Here is a 21,407-nt window from a genome sequence, read left to right on the forward strand (position 1 = left end):
CTCAGGAACATCATCCTCACGGCCTGGTGGGCCAGGCTGTGTTCCACTCTCTCCTCCTCCCCCTTCATCTGCTCCCGTGTGCTCTGATCAGATATGTCCATCTCCCGGAGCTGCAGAGTCAATGTTGTCCTTTGGAACAAATTCTTCTCGGGGGAGGGGCAGGAATCCACTTAATTTATGGTGCTGGGGCCAAGAGAAAAACATTTTTAAATAAACAACTAAAACATTAACAAACTAAAAGAGATAAAAATCTGAATTGAATAGAAAGCAGCAAACATTAAAACTTAGAACAAATTTAAATGGGATCATAAGGGAGACCAGGGTGCTAACTTTTACCTCACCTCATCTGCGACAATCCACTTTCCAATGCGTTCTGCACGATCGCGAGGGTACTCACTTGTCAGAAGAGTTCACCACGGGCTCAATCCATGCGTACTTCCCTTTTTAAAAAACTTTGGCAGGTTTAATATGGATCTAAAGCTGATTCCCCCCGACACCTTTGGTGCTTGAAACCTGGTCCTCTTGGCCCTTCATGATCACACATGTTAGCGTGCTGCTTCCATGTAGGCTTTGTTGCTTCTGGGCTAGATGGCCGCTTGTTTACTAGCAAACCTTTAAGACCCCAGATGCTATCTCTCTTGATAGTCGGGCACCATCAGCCTTCTTCACCACTCTTACTTATGCACACATTCGTCATCAGCGTTTATGTGGGAAAGGTTTTGTTCTTTGGTGTCTGCTAGCTGATCCCTTCAACACCTCGTGTTCACTTAGGCTTGTGTGCTTCTTATCTGTGGGCTTTGTTGCTTCCGAGTTAGATGGCCGCTTGTTTGAAACATTTTTATAATAAGGCACAAACATCAATCAGGATCTGAAAGACTCAAAAAGGGAGGCTTCAGACTCAGTCACCTTCTAAAATCCCTCCTTTGAGAACCCACCATCATCCTTCAATCGCTAAGATACATGACATTGGTCTTTTTCACGCATTTTCCCTGTCCTTACTGCACGTTTTAAAATTTTCATGTCTCAGCAAAACAATGGCTTCTTCACAAAATCCTTGCAGCTGTTAGGTGCCATGCAGTAGATTTTGATTCATCGTGACTTCCAGACAACACACCAGAACCCTCCACTAAGTATCCTGGGCTATTTGCCATTTACAGTGGCAAATGGCCGAGCCCTTTCTCTGCCAGAGCTGCTGGTTAGGCTTGAACTGCCAACCTTCCATTTAGCAGCTGAGCACTATCTGTGGCATCACCCGTCCTCCTTTTTTAAAATAAAATCATTAACTGGTATTTAGCACAGGAAAGGAAACCTCAGTGCCCTCGAGTCGATTCCAAGCAGCGTCATTTACTTAACTACTTGCCTTTATCTGAGCAAGCAGGTTTAGATGACCAATAAAATGCACATCTGATTCGAAGGAGGTGGTGTTTGGGGAAAAGAAAACCCAGTTGATGGAGCAGCTGAATTCTTAATTATCCTCTTAAAGATGCATTAACAATGCTTATCAAGCACATGCAATTCCGATCTTGGGGAGTTCACACTAATAGCAGAGAAATAGATGCTCACTTGAGAGTCTCAGTGAAAACTGATGGCCTGGGCGATTCTTGGGACTACGAAAAGAGAGGCAAAGGAAGACTTCTCGGAGGGAAGGCGACAGAAGAGACTGACTGCACGAGGGGGACCCTGGACACGGCTCGTGTAGAATGACCAGTAGATACAGCTGTTGCTTGCAAACCACGAAGTGGCCTTCCGAGGGTCGGTGTGGACGCAACACACAGGTCAGAGGAAGAGTGAGTGGGAAAAGATTGGAGAAAGAGATTAGGATTGGCATTAGATTGTCCATCGCCTCTGGTCCATGCTAAGGGTTTTGATCTTTGCTCTCAGCTCAACGGAAAGATAAGAAATAGGGACCATGTTGCAACATCAGATTTGGAATTTGACAAGATAGCTGACTGCTGTGTGTTGCACTCACTGATATTGCTTTAAAGTCCATCGTGGCTAGCACGATGATTAGCTACTAGTCAACAGTCTTGCATGACCCTCAACACAAGAACCCTTTTGCTTCATACAAATAAAGTAGCTCCCAACTCTGGTGAACGAGGGTTGTCGTTCTCGGGGAAGGCTCTGTTTAGATGCTCGTTTGTGGGAGCTCAAGGCTGCTCCTATGCTACTTTGATTTCTTTCCCAGGCCATCTACAAGGCTGACTTGGAGTGGCTGCGTGGCATTGGCTGGCTGCCAGAAGGGTCTCCTGAAGTGCTGAGAGTCAAAAATGCCCAGGAGATCCTGCGAGACAGTGTCTATCGGACGCCCGTGGTGAAACTGAAGTACACGAGTATCGTTGACACTCCCGAAGTTGTCCTCGCTAAATCAAACGCTGAAAATATTAGTATTGTATGTCATCTTTTCCCTCTATGTTAACATTTAATTAGTACTATAAATGATAAATCATTAGCCTGGTAATCTACTTCACTGGAAATAATAATACTGATGATGATAACAAAGATTGTAATACCGAAGGATGACAGGGCTGTTTTATTAATGCTTATTAATTTTAAACAAAAGCTCAAAGTACTATTGAAAGGTATTTGTAGAGATTTTCTATCATATTTGAGGAATTTTGTGAAAAGAATCCAGCAGTAATTGCCTTAACATGAAAATATTTTGAGTCAGAAAAGTTAACATTTCTGTACTGGAACTGGTGAAATCGCAAATTTCCAAGTAATCTTGTTGTTATTATTGGTTCTTTCCACAGCCAAAATACAGAGAAGTTTGGGACAAGGATAAGACATCCATCCATATAATGCCGGATACTCCAGAGATTAATCTTGCAAGAGCAAATGCTCTTAACGTGAGCAATGTAAGTACACCCACGGACTCCTTTTATCTTTGAAAAATCTTCCAGTTGACGCCATAAGACCAGCATGGAACTCTTCAGAGCCTGTGCTGGAGATGGGGAAGGCTCCTTGCCTCGGCCCTTGTCCAGGAATAGAGAGAGAGCAAATTCCTGACGTGGAGTCCCTAGGGCAGGGCTAGTTCTGATGAGCCTGTGACCACGTCACCGAAGGGAGAGGGGAATAAGGACAAAGGGAGTGGAAGAGGGTGAAGAGACACACACACAAGAAAGGACACAGTACAAAAACTCAAAATAATTTTGAGAATTATTTTGCAAAAATCTATGCACATTAATTTAAAAACCTAAGGAATTATAAACCGCTAAAATTGAAGTCGTAAAAAAATGGAAAATGAAACTTTGAGAAGGTTATTAAAGAGTTTTGCTTCTCTTTAAATGTTAGGGTCACCCAAATAATTTCACAGGATAATTCTTTCAGAAGGTCAAAGAATACATGACATGCCTCAAGGCCTAAAGGAGGAGAGTTAAAAAATTTTCTAAAGGCGAGTCATAAAACTCCCAAAATTTGTCCCACAAATGAAAACTGTAAATCCAATAAGAATGAGGAAAATCTTAATGATATACTGACACATAAAATTAAGTGTATTACATCAATGTAACTAATAAGCACATTGAAATCATACGATATGAGCAAATGCCAGGAGGGTTCCTTATTCAGAACCAAGGGAGATAATAGGAAAAAGGAGAATCACCAAGTACTCATACTTTTAGATTTGAAAAGGCACGTGGACAATAAATACCCTTCTTCCTTGTTTTTCTGAAATATAATCTTAGTAAGTTAGTATATTTCATTCAGCTATTAAATCTTAGCCAACCCATATATTTGTTGCCATTGGTTTAAAAGTGGCCTCACATTAAAGGACAGCTTCATTTTCAGTAAGTTTTTTGTTAAAATCAGGTACAAAACAATGGTGCCCTCTAGCATTTTACTATTATGTCACAATTGTTGGAAACAAATACCTGACAGAAAAAATAAGAAGAATATTGGAAGAGAAAAAATGTTATTATTTGCAGAAGAAATAATAAGGGACTTCAACCATCCATGTTTCCATAAACTTTTTGAGGCCCCTTGGGAGAAAGATGGGCCTTTCTGCTCCCAAGTAGAGTTACAGTCTGAAACCCACAGGTGCAGTTCTTCCCTGTCCTACGGGGGCGCCACGAGTCAGAATGGACTCAATGGCAGTAAGCTTGTTGGGGTTTTTGTAAATATCTGGAAAAGGCAAGGGAATCGCTTGAAAAGGTATTGGGTTCAATAAGAGCATTCACTAACGTAGCTAACTACAAAATTAAAATTCAACAAAGAGACCACTTTCGTGGCTCTCCGAGATTCCTTGTGTGCACAATAAGCATGACCTTGGAAGAAAAGTACAGCCCAGTGCTATTCTCTGTGGTTAAAGACACGGCGTCCTTGCAGAAGGGCACCAAGTCCTTGTGAGTGAAGGACACGGCCAACCAAAGATTGGTTGCCAACGTGTAATGAGCCACTTTGGGGCAATTTTCCCCCCTGATGTTTGGGAAGAAAATGAAATTTGAGGCATGGGAGTGTGTTTGTTTTCACACCACAAGCAATATTGTGGAGTGGAGCATTGTTGCCAGGAGACTGGATTAAGAGGCGTTCAGTTCTTAGCTGCTGCATAGGCTCCAGTGCTGTCCACAGGCACCTCTGGCCGGAAAATTCAGGAAAGTCTCCATGTGCTTTTATTTTTTTGCATGATTAGCATCATGATATAAGCAAATTAGTTTTACAAACGATGCCAAAAGTAAAGTGTGTTGATTTTAGATACAAATGAGAAATGGTTTACACTTTGGAAGAATTCAGACATCCCATTTGATGCTAAGCAAAACATAAAGACATTTCTATACTCATCATACCACACCAGACCAAATTCACGTTGATTCTGACTCATAGCAACCTTGTAGAACAGGGTAGACCTGCTCCTTTTTGATTTTCTGAGACTATAAACCTGTACAAGAATAGACAGCCTCATCTTTCTCCTACAGAGTAGCAGATGGGGTTGAACTGACGACCTTCTGATTAGCAGGTCGATATGTACCCCACCATACCACCAGGCCTCTGCCTTCTGTCACCCAGATAAAATCCACTATTCACAATGGCTTCTATCACTTCAAACAGCATCACTCTGCAGAATACTTTCATATGATTTTATAGATAAATCAATTTACAAGAAATATAGTGGTTTCAGCTTTATATCACAAAGGTAAGATTGTATTATTTTGTTTTTATCAGACGGGAAAGTGGAAATTTTTAAAGGCGAAGGAATTTGCCCAAGTTCTCAATGTAAATAGGTGAAAAGATAGGACTCAGGCAATTAATTCATTGTGTGTGTATGTGAAGAAAACAGATAGTTAAATCAAATAGTGCCGCAGAGGTTATGCATTGGGCTGCTAACCACAAGGTGAGCAGTTTGAAACCACCAGCTGCTCCATGGAAGAAAGATGAGGTTTTCTACCTTCATAAAGAGTGACAATATTAGAAACCCACAGGAGTACTTCTGCCCTTTCCTACAGGGTTGCTATAAATCAGAATCCATTCAATGGCATCGTTTTTTGGAGTTATGTAATAAAATAGATTTTTAAAGAGATAATAGAATGACAAGTTTTCATTAAAAATTTACTAATATAATTTTATTATGACAAATATTTTTTTCTTTTGTACAGAAACATGTAGATTCTTTAAATAGGCCCACCCAATACTCAGAAAAAACTTGGATGATAAACTTGTACAAAACTTGTCCAAGATTGCAAGAACAAATTTACTTGAGCACTCACCATTTAAATTACTATTTTTTCCTGGGTCCTTCCACCATTGTCCACATAGGATTCGTATTTAAATATGAATATGTCTCTAAAACGTCATGTTTATACTACCTTAGTTAAGTACTCTGTAAGAACAAAACAGCACGATTTCGAAAAAAACAAACAAAACGATTTCCTCTCCTTGGGGCTCAGCAGAAGGTCTAACATTGCAAGCAACAAGCCCCACTGTCCTAGGAGAAGTCCTAAGGAGCCATATTGGGGGGACAAAGCCACTCAAATATAAAAAATTTATAATTCCAAAGATCACAAAAGGGAATTGAATTGAGGAAGTTGGATTATTGAAGGAAAGAAATTCAATAATTAGCTTTAGCCCCATCTGACTAAGATAGCCGTTCAGGAAGTAGCTAGCCCTTTCATGGTATGCATGTGATTATACATGAGGAGCAACCACAGCGAGATTGATTACCACCATAAAGAAATAACTCTTGTCAGGCTCAGAACTTTGAAGTCCGCACAGACTCCTGGTCCAAGGTCATGGTCACTGTGATTGCTGTTGTCGGGTGCCGTTGAGTTGGTTCCAGCTCACAATGACCCTGTGCACAACAGAACAAAACTCCATCCTGTGCCACCCCCACGGTTGCTCCACGACCTGAGCCACTGTACCAGTCCATCTTGTCGAGGGCCTTCCTGTGGTTCACTGCCCTCCACTTTACCAAGCATGATGTCCTTCTCCGAGGCCTGGTCTCTGATGATAACACGTCCAAAGTACCTGAGACGAAGTCTCACCCTCCCTGCCTCTAATGAGCATCCTGGCTGTACACATGTGTTTGTTCAGTTGCGGTCCATAATAGTTTCAACGTTTCTTCGCCAACACCGTAGTTCAAGTTCTTTTCCAGTTCGTATTCAGTATCCAACTTACACCCTCATATGAAGCCATTGAAAACATCATGGCTTGGGCCAGGGGCTTCTTAGTCTTCAGAGTAGCGCCTCTTCTTTCCAACCCTTGTTCAGTAGATTTACGAATGGTGCATGGAATATTTCTTCCACTTGTGCTTTTTATTATAACAGTTCATTCTACTTGACTTCCCTGCTTTACTGGTGAACGGGAATCTGGAATGATATCCCATTTTTTTCTACTCTCCAGAAAATTTACCGAGAAGGCTGGGACGAGGTGAAGATGAGCTGTGATGTGCGACTAGACGCCATCCCAATCCAGGCAGCCAAGGCCTCCCGGGAGATCGCCAGTGACGTAAGCACGGCATTCTTCAACGTCTCGGTTTATAAACAACTGCCCTGGCTACAGCAAGAGTGCCGGCTGTGACCCATCTGCTTTGTTTTTCCATCCCAGTACAAATACAAGCTGGACCACGAGAAGCAGAAGGGACACTATGTGGGCACGCTGACAGCCAGGGATGACAACAAGATCCGCTGGGCCCTCATAGCTGGCAAGATTCAGAATGAAAGAGAGTACCGGCTCCAATGGGCCAAATGGAAGTCCAAGATCCAGAGCCCTGTGGATATGCTTTCCATCTTACACTCTAAAAAATGTCAGATTCTGGTCAGCGACATCGATTACCGTAATCGCCTCCACCAGTGGACATGCCTGCCTGACCAGAACGATGTGATTCAGGCCAAGAAAGCCTATGAACTGCAGAGCGATGTGAGTAGGCTGCATCTTATGAGGGGTGCTCCTGTCTCTTGCCATGACGCCCAGACAAGTTTATGACACTGGAACCTTGTATGAGCATGTCGGGTCTTCTTACAGTCAAACGTTTGACATTAGGTAGAACTTCTAGTGTGATATCTAAGTCACTAATGTCATGTGAATATTGTTCTAAGTTGTATCGGCTGAAAGAAAAACGCCACCCAAATATTATCCTTGTCAAGTTTAGGCAGCTATCATACGTATCAGAAGTCAAAAGTTGATACTCTGTTTAAGTTTTTAAATCGGGAATTCTGTATACAAAATCCAAATCTCCCATTTGTCTAAAGTATCAGAGGAAAAAACTCTGGACCTGAATTTCCTCTTGCCATAAGAAGTTAGAACTCAGTGGGGTCTGCTCTTTAAAATTTGAAGATATACCTTATAATTTGCCACACTGATCTCCTAATTAATGGACCTAAGTTACCTGCATGGCTGCTGAAGTATGTCATCCTGGAATTATACGGTATTTAAATTGCATGTCCCCATCAGATCCACAGATGCTGACCAAGCTGCTGAATTCTTACCCTGTTCTTGTTTTACAGGCTGTGTACAAGGCTGATTTGGAATGGTTACGCGGCATTGGGTGGATGCCAAATGACTCCGTTTCTGTCAATCTTGCAAAACATGCTGCCGATATCTTTAGTGAGGTATTGCAAGATGTCACCCTGCCACTCACTGCGCTTCCCAAAAGGCTGGAACAAATAGAAGGCAACATTCAGCCATCTGATATCAGCAGTTATAACTGCTATACCTTAGGCCAGGCATACAGTTCCCCAAATATTCCTGTACTAATCTCCTCTAGTACGGGCTTTCTACTGATGATGTGTCCTGAGCAAGCAAGTTAGACAATGTGCTGTTACAACCGGTATGGGTTTCATTGGCTATTTGGGGGAAATAGATTGCCAGGCATTCCTTGCGAGTCGAAGTGTGAAAGCTCTGCTGAAGGCTGCCCACCGTGGAGATTTGAAGTAACTGGTATGGCGTTCAGCACCACAACAGCATGCAAGATGCCACTGGACAACACACCTGGCAGACGGGTGGTACTCACCCAGAGAAGGGCCCTTAAATTTAGTGTCTCTCACAGCTCGCCCCGGGCCAGGGACTACAGCTTTGTCTAAAGTATGTCTTCCTTCTTCACAGAAAAAATATCGCACAAAAATAGAATCTCTCAACTTCACCCCTGTGGATGACAGAGTTGATTACGTGACAGCAAAGCAGAGTGGCGAGATCCTGAATGATGTGAGTACCTGGCTGTCGTTTGAAAACTGCACAGCCGTGTGTACAGCTGCTCCAAATGCTTCCACTCGGCATGTTATTCTTGCTGAGATGCAGAGATGCACATGGTCATGGCGGGAATTACTGACGCTCACAACTGCTTGGACAACATGGTATTTTCTTAACATCGACTCACCTACTCCCTATTAATTTTAGATTAAGTATCGGAAAGATTGGAATGACAACAAATCCAAGTACACCCTCACAGAAACCCCGCTGTTACACACTGCCCAGGAGGCGGCCCGGATCCTGGACCAGGTATGGGCTACCAGGAAGCCGGGTACTTTGTGTGGGGATGGGTAACAGTATGAGATTTATGCCAATGGAACTTCCTCCCGGCCCGACTTCTGGTGGTGACCTCTTGATGCCGTTCTGCCTTTCAGTACCTGTACAAGGAAGGCTGGGAGAAGCAAAAGGCCACCGGTTACATCCTGCCTCCCGATGCCGTGCCGTTCGTTCATGCCCATCACTCCAGCGATGTTCAGAGTGAGGTAATTCACCCCGGTGTCCGGTTACTGTGCAGAAGTTGGACCTTGCCCATCCGGGATGTAAACTCTGCCTGAAGCCTTGCCCACTGGAATCTTCCTTTTCAGCTTGGCACACCCCGCTGAGCATGGCACTACCTGGCAAACCTACTCCCCTTTGGGCCCTTATGCCTAAGAAGTTGGGTTTTTCTCTTCTTGTCGTTTTTTTTTCCTCTCCAAATCTACTATTTGAGTTTTTTACTTTTCCCTGTATTCTCTACACCCTCCCCACCCGAAATCTCTAGGCCTACCATAAAAATGTTACCAGAATTAGGAACCAAGTATCTATTTTCCCTCTTTTTTCATTGATTTTTATATAATTATTTATTTCTAGAGACCTTTTTTCCTATTCATTCTCAGGGGGAGTCACCCCCAGAGGCTGGGAGCTGAGTTCCCTAGCCACGGGTCAAGCCCCCTTTCCCCGTGCATGCTCGTCAAAGCTGACAGAATGTGTATGCTTCTTCCCACCAGCTGAAATACAAAGCTGAACACGTAAAGCAAAAGGGCCACTATGTCGGAGTTCCGACCATGAGAGATGACCGTAAACTGGTTTGGTTTGAGCATGCCGGCCAAATTCAGAATGACAGACTGTACAAAGTGGACTATCACAAAACCAAGTCCAAAGTCAACATACCTGCCGATATGGTATCAGTCTTGGCTGCCAAGCAGGGGCAGAACCTTGTCAGTGACATTGATTACCGTAATTACCTGCACCAGTGGACGTGCCATCCTGACCAAAATGATGTGATTCAGGCCAGGAAGGCCTATGATCTACAGAGTGACGTAAGTGATCTTTGTTTCTTGATTATTTAGAAATCTGTGGTGTTCCCTGGAAAGAGACGCAGTGTTACAGGAGTATCAGTCTTGGAAACTTTGGGATATATACGTATGTGTATTCCAGACACTAATTGAAACTGAGTATTGGGTGGACAAAAATTAAGAGCAGTGTTTGATTGATGACTTTGTCCATTGAATATTCTTTCCTGAATACATTTCAAAATCAAGGTTGATTTAAAAAAAAATCTGCCCATTTTGCTCCATTTTGTTCCCATTAGGAACTCTTCACTCACAGGAACATGGCAAGTTATCAGCTGCTTTCAGAATCATTAGCAAGGGTGGGAACTACAGTTGACATGGGGATTGGCCATACTGGATGGTCCTCAAATATCTGAAGATATTTACGAGTAATCAAACCCAAAGGGAGACAAAGTCTTGATTAGTTGCATGAAGGCTTCATGTTCGTTCATCCAAAGCTCTGGGAAAACTAGGCTGCAGAATGTTACTTAGCCCATCTCCCTCTGAAACCTGACTCGAGACCGCTCCCACCAGTCGTCTGTAGGGAACAGACACGTGCCACATGCCTTCGATGGTCAGGAGCACAGGGCAGCACCCTGCCTGGCAGAAAGGAAACCAGATGCATAGCCAGCACTCTGCCCCAGAGCTGAGCCCCAGCTTCTTTCAGCTCCTACGGTGCTGGGACCCGGGGGCTGCTGTGGGACATTTCTCAGAGTTGTGACATTTTGTCATTTGATGGGTGTTGGCCCAGAGAAGCCAGGACCTGGGACGGAAGAAAGGCCACATGAGGAGACACCTCCCCGTTTCCTACAATTACATGACCATTCATTTGTATTATTTACTCTATGGAGTCTGAAAGCTTCACATATTCCCACATAGTGACATGTTTAAGTGTGTTTAAAAGCACCGCCTCTTGGGAGAAACCTTTTCTTATGTCCACAGAGAACAGGGGCCCCTTCCCTTAAACTCCCCTAGCAGTTGGTAACCTTGCTCCCAAAGCAAGGGCCACTCTCCACTTTGTAGATGCTCTGTCAGCACATCTGGGGAGAAAAACAAAACCAAAATGTGGCCACAGAGTCGATTCCAGCTGGTGACGGGCCAGCGTGTATGAGAAGGGACCCGTATTCCATGGGGTTCAGTGGGTGGCGGGGCAGCAGGTCCTCAGCTTTCTTCCAGGGCACCTCTGGGTTGACGCCACATGAAACCTTTTGATTAGTAGTTGAGCATGTTAAATCATCAGCGCTCTACTCCGAGATCTTTGTTTATACTCATCCTTTAAAGCACCTGGGTCATAGTAACAGGGGCAAGGTATGGTGCGTTCAGGGAACAGAATAATCCATGCTTGAATGAACGAGACAGCCGCCACTAATGAAAACCTTTAAAGGGTTACAGAAAAAATTGTTTCCCCTAATCTTCTTTCTGTCATCTTGTGCCTGGATCATTTACATCTGCTTCCCATCTGTCTTCCCACTCTCAGAACATCTACAAAGCCGACCTGGAATGGCTCCGAGGCATTGGCTGGATCCCCCTGGATTCTGTGGACCACGTGAGGGTTACCAGGAACCAGGAAATGGTGAATCAGGTATGCAAAGTCAATTCTCGTTCTTACCCGCCCTCCTTACCTGCCTGTGTCCTGTGGGACGAGACCTGTCGTAATCTTCTCTGTCTCTTTGCAGATAAAATATAAAAAAGGTGCTCTTGACAACTACCCGAATTTTACCAGTGTGGTGGATCCTCCAGAGATTGTGTTGGCCAAGATTAACTCAGTCAATCAAAGTGATGTAAGTGTGCTTTGCAGATAAGGAACTGCATAAATTGGGGAGTTGTCTATCATGACATGAACTTGCTCAACTCTTGATAATTGTTTGTGAGCAATATTGTGTATGTAGATTATGAGATAACATTTGGGGGATGGGATTTCTTAAAAGCCTCGGTAGCTATTATACTGTGTCCACTATGTCCATCTATAGGCTTGTCCAAGTTATCCTACTTTATTAGCTAAAGTGAACTGAAATTTAGCCAGAAAGGTGGTTACTAGTTCCTCTAAATGTAGATGATGACCTGCTTTTCCACCTTTTGGCTATGATCAAGTGTAAATGTAGATTAATCATTACATCATTAAGGTAGATCTAATAAAAATTTAATTGTGTGTATAGTAATCAAAAGACCTTTTTCTTTGTTCTGTTTTCCCTCCCTAGGTAAGATATAAAGAGACATTTAATAAAGCCAAGGGCAAGTACACGTTTTCTCCAGACACACCACATATCTCCCACTCCAAGGACATGGGGAAACTCTATAGCACGGTAAGTTCTATTTTATGTGACAGGCATACAATTGAGTTCCTGGTTTAGCTCTTGTCACTATTCATATTCTCGGCTGATATTTGTCAACAGCTGAATTTGTAAGAAAATATTTTATAGTACTTGGTCTTTTTAATTGGAAGCAGCGTATTATTCAAGGTGAGTAGTATTTATTCAGCTGGTAATGTTTGAGCCTTTCTCATGTGTCAGGCACTTTGTGAGGCTTCAAAGGAGCTACAGCCTCAAGGAGCTAAGTCCTCATCATCCAGTGAGAGAAACAGACATGTGTGTAAATGGATAGATAATCATGTAACCAGTGATGAAATTGAGCGACTACCAACAGGCAGAAGGGAAGAAAGGCTGATCTTTCTTAGCAGCCAGTCTGCATCTATTCCGCCAACAAACAAGTCGTGTCCTCCAGAATCTAATCCAGCTAGTTGAAGTGATGGTGTATGTGTGTACGCGCGCGTGCGTGTGTACAGAGTTGTCTTTTTTCACTGGAATTGTAAATGTAGTTAAATCTTGTTTATATAGTTAAAAGCCTCAGCATCCAATTTCAATAAGCCTTTGCGTAAACATCTTACCGATTTTTGGTGCTGTCTGCAAGAAGTTCAGTGGAAACTTTGGTTGACACGGCTTTGGTTTCTTGGCTCTAGATACTGTACAAAGGAGCCTGGGAGGGAACGAAGGCCTACGGCTATACTTTGGATGAGCGCTACATTCCCATTGTTGGAGCCAAGCATGCGGACTACGTGAATAGTGAGGTAAATTCTTGCCTCCTGAGTGATTCGTGGGTTTGAGAGTCTTCTTAAAAAACAACTAGAGGACCCAGTTATCTCCTGCTGTTTGTACATTTTTGGTTGTGTTTGATATTCTACTTAGACCATAGATTAGGGGGCCTGGTTTTGTCCCTGTTTTCATCCATGAACTTTCAGTTTGAGGCTTACATCTTTGGTTCATTTTGAGTTCATTTTTGTATGGTGAGACATTAACAGTTATCCAATTTGCCACTGCCATTCGTTCCTCATTTAATGGCCTTTGACCCTTTGTCAAAGGTCAGCTATCCAAAGCTGTGTGGCTTTATCAGGATTCTCGATTCTGTATCCTTGGCCTCTATGTCTGTCATGGAGCCAGCACTGGGCTGAGAAGACAGGGGCTGGCTATAGAACCCCAGTGATTCTCAATGTTGTGCCTACTTCACAGCTTAAGTACAAAGAGACGTATGAGAAACAGAAGGGCCACTACCTGGCTGGAAAAGAAATCAGTGAGTTCCCCAGTGTGCTTCACTGTCTGGATTTCCAAAAGCTGAGGAGTGCGGTAAGCAAAATGTTCACATTTTGTGCTGGAGGGGCCCCTGGTAGCATAGTGTTGGGCTGCTAACCACAAGGCCAGCAGTTCAAAAGCACCAGGAGAAAGATGAGGCTTTCTTCTCCCATCAAGATTTACAGTCTCAAACGCCCACAGGGGCAGTTCTACTGTGTCCTTTAGGGTCACTATGGGTCAGAATTGAGTCCATGATAGTTTGGGTGAATGTATTAGTGCGCTTTCCCTCTGATGGCCGGGCTTCAGGATCGAGATGAGCTGAGAGGAGGAGGTAGTGAGCAATAAACTATGCTTGAAGATGTTCCATACCCTGACAGCTAGCCTTGCCACCCCTTGCTGGTTCTCTGTCTCCTCCATTCCTCTCCTCCCCGACCAACAAACACACAGTGAGGGCTCCGTATCTGGAAAAGAAGAAAGCACGAGGTCAATATTTAAACTGCGTTTTAAAAGGAAGGGGGAATTAAAAAGGAAACCAAACACATATCTCTCTTTAAATAAAAAAGCCATAGTCTGTTCTAACGATACTAATCTACACTGGCAGTGAGATGCTAAAAGGGATTAATCTGAATCGTTTACATGTTTAATGCTTTTTAATATTGATTTACTTTTTAACAGTTTTACTGGCACTGAATCCACTCATGACACTATTCAATTCTTTCTTACTTTTTGTCTTTAAAATATGATCTGTAGTTGAACTACAGACGAGATTATGAGGACACCAAAGCAAATGTTCATATCCCCAACGACATGATGAATCACGTGCTGGCTAAAAAATGCCAGTACATCCTCAGCGACCTGGAGTATCGGCACTACTTTCACCAGTGGACCTCTCTTCCGGAAGAACCCAACGTTATACGTGTCCGAAATGCCCAGGAGATCTTGAGTGACGTACGTCCTCTCGGCAACTTGACGTGGTTCCCTCGCCTTGGCCCTCCCTGTTCCCATTGCCTTTATATTTAAGAACTCTGCTTCTGTCCTGCATACAGTAACCTGAAGTAGTCACTTTGGGGTGTAAGAATCCTCTCCGAGTCTTGGGATACCTATGTTAGATATTTAATCTATTTAACACTAGACTAAGGCTTAGATATCTACCCAAGCCAGAGCATTAACTGTTTTCCAGCTTTTAAGAAGCCCAGTCCAGTTTCAGTTGTCAATACATCTGGTATTTGTCCCTTTTGCTGTTCCTCCTTTCCTACAGAACGTGTACAAAGATGACTTGAACTGGCTGAAAGGCATTGGCTGCTACGTTTGGGATACTCCCCAGATCCTGCTTGCCAAGAAATCATATGATCTGCAGAGTCAGGTGAGACAGTCTTCCCGTTAGAAGGACTGACGTGCTATGGGTCATCAGAATCCATGTTGTACCCAGTGGGCCTAATAGTCATGCTGTCTCATGGCAGTGTGAGGTCAGAGGAAACCAAAGGCCCCCACCAATGTAAGCCTCCCTGGGTGGCCGCCCTGGTGCTTGGCCTTCCCCTTAGGAGCTTCCCCTGTGGTTCGAGGCACTGGGTGTTTGTAGCAGAAAGGGATCTGGGAGGCATTTCATAGGGAATCACTCTCACTCTTCTTGACTGCAATGGCTCCGGTTAGCTTGCTAGAGTAGGGGGTAAAAGCATAGATGAGTTTGGGGGAATAATAACTGTATGGACATTTTGAAGGCTCGGGTGTGGCTATGATGGGATGGATATCATGGCAAGTCGGCGTGGAGTGGGCAATAGGAATATGGACATGGAATCAGCAACACAGAGACGGCCTGGAGATCCGGTCCTGGGCAAGAGAGACTATTGTTTCAGGCAGCCATATACAGTCTGCTAGAGCAGAGGACGACAGCCTCCGTTTTCTGTTTTTAAGGATTAAAGGGGTGGGGGGGACCAGGAAGCAATGAAAGCGCCTAAATTAGCAAAAGTTGTCGACGCCGATGACAGACCAGGACAGTAACCACGTGGGTGACTTCTGTTTTCTCCGCAGATACAATACACAGCAGCAGGCAAAGAAAACCTACAAAACTATAATATGGTCACAGACACGCCACTTTACGTGACTGCTCTTCAAAGTGGCATCAATGCCAGCGAGGTGAGTTTGCTTGGCACTGCTCGGCCAGCAGCAAGCTGCTGCTTGTCGGCACGCATTTCCAAACCAGGACTGGGGACCCGTCCAACCCAGAGTCGCCGTCGCGGAGGACGTAGTCCGGAAGGGACCTGAGTTGTGAAAACGTGGGTGCACCGGGGTGATCACTGGAATGGAGAAATCTGCAGGCTGAGAAACCCTGCTCCCTCGCAGACAATAAGGACAGCGCGCGTTGCTAGCAACCAAACTGAGCCAGCAGACTGGGACGGGCCGGACCCAAGGGTGGGCCCACTTGGCTGGATTGTGTGTCGCTCTGCACAGGCCGGTCAGTCATGCAAAGCTCCACGTTAGGCTCACTGCCCCTCTCCTGAGCCTCACATCCCAGTCCGTCCTCCGGTCCGCATGTTGCCTATGCCGTTAGCGCTCCCGGATCGCCCACATGTTAACAATTCGGGGCTTTCCAGGTGCCTCCTGCTCAGCCATGGCTGAAGTGGTTCAAGCTAGTCTGGAACCCTGTTTGAAACAACAGCAACTGAATAACCCCTTCTGTCCCCCTTTTTGTCTGTAGGTGAAATACAAAGAGAATTATCACCAGATTAAAGACAAATACACAACCGTTCTAGAAACAGTGGACTACGACAGAACCAAGAATCTGAAGAATCTTTATAGCAGTGTAAGTTGACTTTCGTTTTGTTTTGTTCCCCCTTTAGTGTTTGGCTATCTGTCCGTCCTTCAGAAATAATGAAAGAACAAAATGGAGAGGCAGGCACCCTGTCCCAAAGGTTTTTCAGGACCTCCAAATTCCTGCTTTACCTTATAAATCCTGGGCATTTCAATGAAATAAACCCTAATTAGAATATTGCCCTATTTCGTGCCATTGATGCAAAATCAAAGCCTGTTTCTTTTTATGGACGGGCACTCTGGCTTCTCCCAAGCTCACTGCCATCAGTCAGTTCCCATTCAAAACAACCTAGTCTGGGGGTTCTGAGGCCACATCCCTGTATGGAGCAGGGGGCTTCTTTGCTCTCACTTGAACAGGCTGGTGATTTTGAACCGCTGACCTTAGAGTTAGCTGTCCGATGATTTCCCAAACAGCACCGCCACTGGCTTCTCCAGTGGGCCGTGAAAGCATGCCGATTTCCCTTCTCAGAGTTGGTTCATTCAACATGTTTTATACCCTTTGACTTCAGACATACAGAAAACTCGCAAAAACAATACAGATGTCCATCAATCCGTTTCTCCATAGAACAATGATCGAAACTGAGGAACTACCTTTGCCAAAATACTCTTCATTAAATTGCACATTCTCCATGGGTTTCACCAATTGTTCCACTAATACTTACATTCTTTTTCTGTCCCAGCAGCCAATTCATAATCTCACATTGATTGTAGCAGCTGCCGTGGCTCCTTCATCTCCATCTGGGACCATTCCTTTGCATTTTCTTAACTTTTGTGATATTGCCATTTTCAAAGAATATTCACCATTTGTTTTGTAGCAAGTCCTCAAATGGGGCTTGTCTGGTGTTTTTCTTATGATTAGATTTCAGTTAACGCGTTTTTGTCGGGAGTCTCACAGCTCTGATAGCCCCTGCTAGGGATGTCATTTCAGATGGTGTAGGATGACAATCCCTGTGGGTAGTAAGCATGATTCCTTGGTCTAGTTGCTATCTTTCAAGTTTCTCCACTGAGAAGTTACTGTGGTCACTGCGGGGAGATACTTTGAGACCATGCATATATCCTGTTTCTTTTCAAGCATTCTCCCACATATTTCAGAATCCCGTAGTGGATATTGCTTGCCATGGCCATTTCTAATATGGTCATTTTTGGTTTTCCTTTACAGATTACCAAGTCTTCTGTAAGGAAGAGCCATGCCTTATCCACAGAAGCATCTTCCCCATATTAAAAAAAGATTTTTTTCATCCCTACAGAACCTGTACAAGGAGGCCTGGGATAGAGTGAAAGCCACCAGCTACATGCTGCCTTCCAGTGCCGTGTCCCTGACCCACGCCAAGAACCTGAAGCATCTCGCCAGCATTGTGAGTGGGCCACACCTGGCCTCCCGCCCCTCTGCCCTCGCAGCTCTCCGCTCCCAGAACGGTTCCAGCGGATGCTTATGCTGACCCTCTATGTCCGTGGGCTGATCCCAGCAAAGCATTCTGGGTACTCAGTGCTCAAAAAGTCTGTGCAGTTTACTGTTTCCCGTCAAGGGCACTGTGATCCCGAGCACTCACGGGAAGAGCACCGACATGGGGTTCTTAGGCTGCCTGCCTGCACTTGACATACAGGCTCCGGGTTAGCCAGATTGAGACCGTGCAGATGGCAAATACACTCCTCGGAAGAGATTCTTCTTCAGCAGTATTATGCGGGCTTTTTGACAAAAATAAAACAGTAAATGTCATAACCAGTTATTACACCATTCCCAAACAAATGATGGGGTGAAATCGGTTTTAAAATTATGAAATACAAAATTTATAACCTTTTAGAAGTCTGCTTTCATAAGACAGAACTTTTCTGAGGCATAAACATAAGTGAGAAACAAACAAAGCGACTCCTAAATCTTAGGATCTCTAAACTTTTGTGCCTAAAATGTTCTTAAGTAAAAGTTATTTATTTTTATTTTTTTAAACATTTTATTAGGGGCTCATACAACTCTCATCACAATCCATACAAATACATACATCAATTGTATAAAGCACATCTGTACATTCTTTGCCCTAATCATTTTCTTTTCTTTTTTTACATTTTATTAGGGGCTCATACAACTCTTATCACAATCCATTCATATACATACATCAACTGTATAAAGCACATCCGCACTTTCCCTGCCCCAATCATTCTCAAAGCATTTGTTCTCCACTTAACATGAGGGAGGGGGGAGCAGGGAGGGAGGGGGGAAAAAAAGAGGACCTGATGCAAAGGGCTTAAGTAAAATTTATTTTTATAAAATTCCCAGTAAGATTCACTGACTGCCTAATAAACTCCATTCTCTTTTAGAAACGAGTTAGGCCAATACTTCTCAACTTCCTTTTAACCATGATTTGAAGTGAGAAATGTATGTCATAGTGCAAGTCCAACCACATACACGTGTATAAATCTAAAGTGTGTCACGGAAAAATGCTCACCACTTCTCTGTAGACAGTAGTGCACTCTGGCCGTTTCAGTCCTAGTCCACTCATTCAAAATCCTAGTTGGCCCAGTGAATTGATGTCACTGGCTTCTCATGGGCACAGAGATGCAACTTTAGAAAAAGACTTCATCGCACACCATATGGAGTCCATCTAGATTTTCGCGTGAAGGAAAAGTGACTTTATATGATTTTGCTCAGACCCCAATTCTATTTGGAAGACTGCAAAGGGACAGCACAAAACAGTAAACTTTCCATATGGGAAAAGAAACATTGTGGGTAGGATTTAGAAAGCTTAGCAAAGGCTTTTTATTTTGGTTGTGGGGAAAAAGGTCATCAAGATCAGGAAATTAATCCTTGAAGGACGCCGACCTGAGTTTTAAAAGAAAAAAAATACCTTTGAATGCTAGGTTCTCCTGCTGTTCTGGGAATTCCAGTGACAGGTCTTTTGGTTGGCCTCCAGCCAATAAAGAGCTTCACTAGAATTCTGAAACGCATGCTCCTATTGCCTCATTCTTACTGAGAAGACGGCTTCTGGGGCGGGGCGGGGTGGAGGGGGGAAGGCCTCTGGGTTGTGGGGCCCTTGAGCTTGGCCCTTATTTTCTGCAAAGTCCTTACCACCTGGTCGGTGATGGTCACAGAGCATTCAGATACGAACACCTAAACGTTCCTCTCCCACAGAAGTGGGCTACGCTGTTTGATTTTTAAAGCTTTGCAGAAATTAAAATTCAAGGAATGTGTCTTTTAAGTTTGAGGCGAGGCAATTCCTGAAAACAAAGGAATTCTTGACTGTACTTTTAAAGTTTAATTTATGGTCCTTAGGGAGAAAAATAAGCCGTCGTTACAAAAGAGTATTTTAAAATTACATAATTTTTAAAAGGAATTCATTGTAATGGCCCCACAAGCACGCGTGTTGGGACAGGCGTTTCAATGGCAGTGGCAAGCTTTATGGCAGTTTACAGTTTTGAAGTAGTTTCCACAGCCCTGTGACAACAGGCACACGTGTTGACTAGAGTGCTGCCTGACCACACAGGAGCAAACAAGCCCAGAGGCCAGAGATGAGCCCGAGCTGGCCGGATCTCAGAGGCAGGACGTCCTTGAACAATACCAGCCCCATGGTGCTCCGAAGCTATGTTTCTTTCTTTGTGCTGGCTCTCTGTAGAACAAGTACCGGGAGGAATACGAGAAGTTCAAAGCTCTCTATACTTTACCAAAAAGCGTGGACGATGATCCCAACACAGCGAGGTGCCTCCGGGTTGGCAAACTCAACATTGATGTAAGTCATCCCCAAGACCTTACGCAATGGAATGGAAAAGTCGGGTGAAAGATCCCCATCCTAGAAATCACGTTTTCTAGGAGACAGTCTACGTGGTACCAGGTGTTCATAGGGGATGCAGCCCGGGGTTATTTCTGCACCTGTTTTAATTTCTTGGTGTATGAATCAATAGAAAGGGTGGGGAAATCCCAGGCCCCACCCCGTTCCCAAACCCCACTAGCCAATTCCAGAAGGTTGGCGACCCTGGCTGGGGCGTTGTATGGGAAGGACATGTAAAGTCCCGCCACTTCGCACAATGTCCTGCTTAATCGGGCGTGTGCTGCTTTAACTCCACAGCGCCTCTACCGATCCGTTTACGAAAAGAACAAGATGAAAATCCACATAGTACCTGACATGGTGGAGATGGTCACTGCTAAGAACACGCAGAAGAAAGTCAGTGAGATCGATTACCGCCGACACCTCCACGAGTGGATTTGCCACCCTGACTTGCAAGTCAACAGTCACGTCCGGAAAGTCACGGATCAGATCAGCGATGTAAGCCCCTGGCCTCAGAGAGGTTTCCCTTCCTACCCACCTAGGAGAGAAGCCCAGCGACCTGTGTCTGCAGCACAGCCTTCTGCCAGTGCGGCGTTGGTGCACGTCCTTGGGTCTGGCTCGATGGGGAAGCGGCCTCTGTCCTCGGAGCTGCGTAGATTCCAGAAATAACTCCCCAGACCTGGCTCCTCCATGCGTTTCCCTTCTCATGGCACAGTCACCCTGGGCCCAGTGTGTTCTTGCTTCGTAGTTGTGTTATGCCGAAGAGATACATAACAAAGCATACACTATTGCAGCGATGTCTGCATGTACAAGTCAGTGGCTCTGCTTGCATCTTCAAGTTGTGCGCCCGTTCTTTCTGCCCTTTAACAACTAATTCTACCATGCCGCCACCAGTAAGACAAACACGCTGTCCTCTCAGCAGTTGTTCACCGCACTCCCACCTCCAGTGACCACTAATCATCTTTGGCTTGTAGACTCCGCATCATGGTCTCGGGGTCATCCAGGTTGTGATATGCATCAGAACCCTTGACAGCTTCGGAGAAGCCACTTTGTGTACATACTACACGTCCTCCATCTGTGCACTTGGTGATGGGCCTTCTCGGCTATTTCCTCCTTTGGCTGTGATGGGAAGTGCTCCACATGCGCATGCGTGCACAGGTTTCTGTTTGCGTTCTCGCCTCCACTGCTTCTGGGTACATGCCTATGCTGGAGACTGGTGGCTCACATGAACGGGGCTGTTCACTCTATAAGAAGCCACCAGCTGTTCTCGACAGCGGCAGCTCCAGATTGTGTCT

General features: G+C 44.5%; 1 protein-coding gene across 1 annotated transcript in view; it reads left to right on the plus strand.

Annotated features, from left to right (window-relative positions):
• The window catches only part of NEB (nebulin), a 236,896-nt gene that overhangs the window by 142,427 nt on the left and 73,062 nt on the right, over positions 1-21,407 (plus strand). The window contains exons 76-96 of the mRNA XM_075529049.1: positions 2,186-2,389; positions 2,751-2,855; positions 6,832-6,936; positions 7,036-7,347; positions 7,935-8,039; positions 8,533-8,631; positions 8,824-8,925; positions 9,051-9,158; positions 9,663-9,974; positions 11,464-11,568; positions 11,663-11,767; positions 12,185-12,289; positions 12,943-13,050; positions 13,490-13,603; positions 14,300-14,497; positions 14,808-14,912; positions 15,578-15,682; positions 16,245-16,349; positions 17,605-17,712; positions 19,963-20,076; positions 20,413-20,610. Of these exons, the coding sequence (XP_075385164.1) occupies positions 2,186-2,389; positions 2,751-2,855; positions 6,832-6,936; positions 7,036-7,347; positions 7,935-8,039; positions 8,533-8,631; positions 8,824-8,925; positions 9,051-9,158; positions 9,663-9,974; positions 11,464-11,568; positions 11,663-11,767; positions 12,185-12,289; positions 12,943-13,050; positions 13,490-13,603; positions 14,300-14,497; positions 14,808-14,912; positions 15,578-15,682; positions 16,245-16,349; positions 17,605-17,712; positions 19,963-20,076; positions 20,413-20,610 (2,922 nt within the window). The remainder of the gene's footprint in view (positions 1-2,185; positions 2,390-2,750; positions 2,856-6,831; positions 6,937-7,035; positions 7,348-7,934; positions 8,040-8,532; positions 8,632-8,823; positions 8,926-9,050; positions 9,159-9,662; positions 9,975-11,463; positions 11,569-11,662; positions 11,768-12,184; positions 12,290-12,942; positions 13,051-13,489; positions 13,604-14,299; positions 14,498-14,807; positions 14,913-15,577; positions 15,683-16,244; positions 16,350-17,604; positions 17,713-19,962; positions 20,077-20,412; positions 20,611-21,407) is intronic.

This window comes from Tenrec ecaudatus, chromosome 13 (assembly GCF_050624435.1).
Source record: "Tenrec ecaudatus isolate mTenEca1 chromosome 13, mTenEca1.hap1, whole genome shotgun sequence".
NCBI lineage: Eukaryota > Metazoa > Chordata > Mammalia > Afrosoricida > Tenrecidae > Tenrec > Tenrec ecaudatus.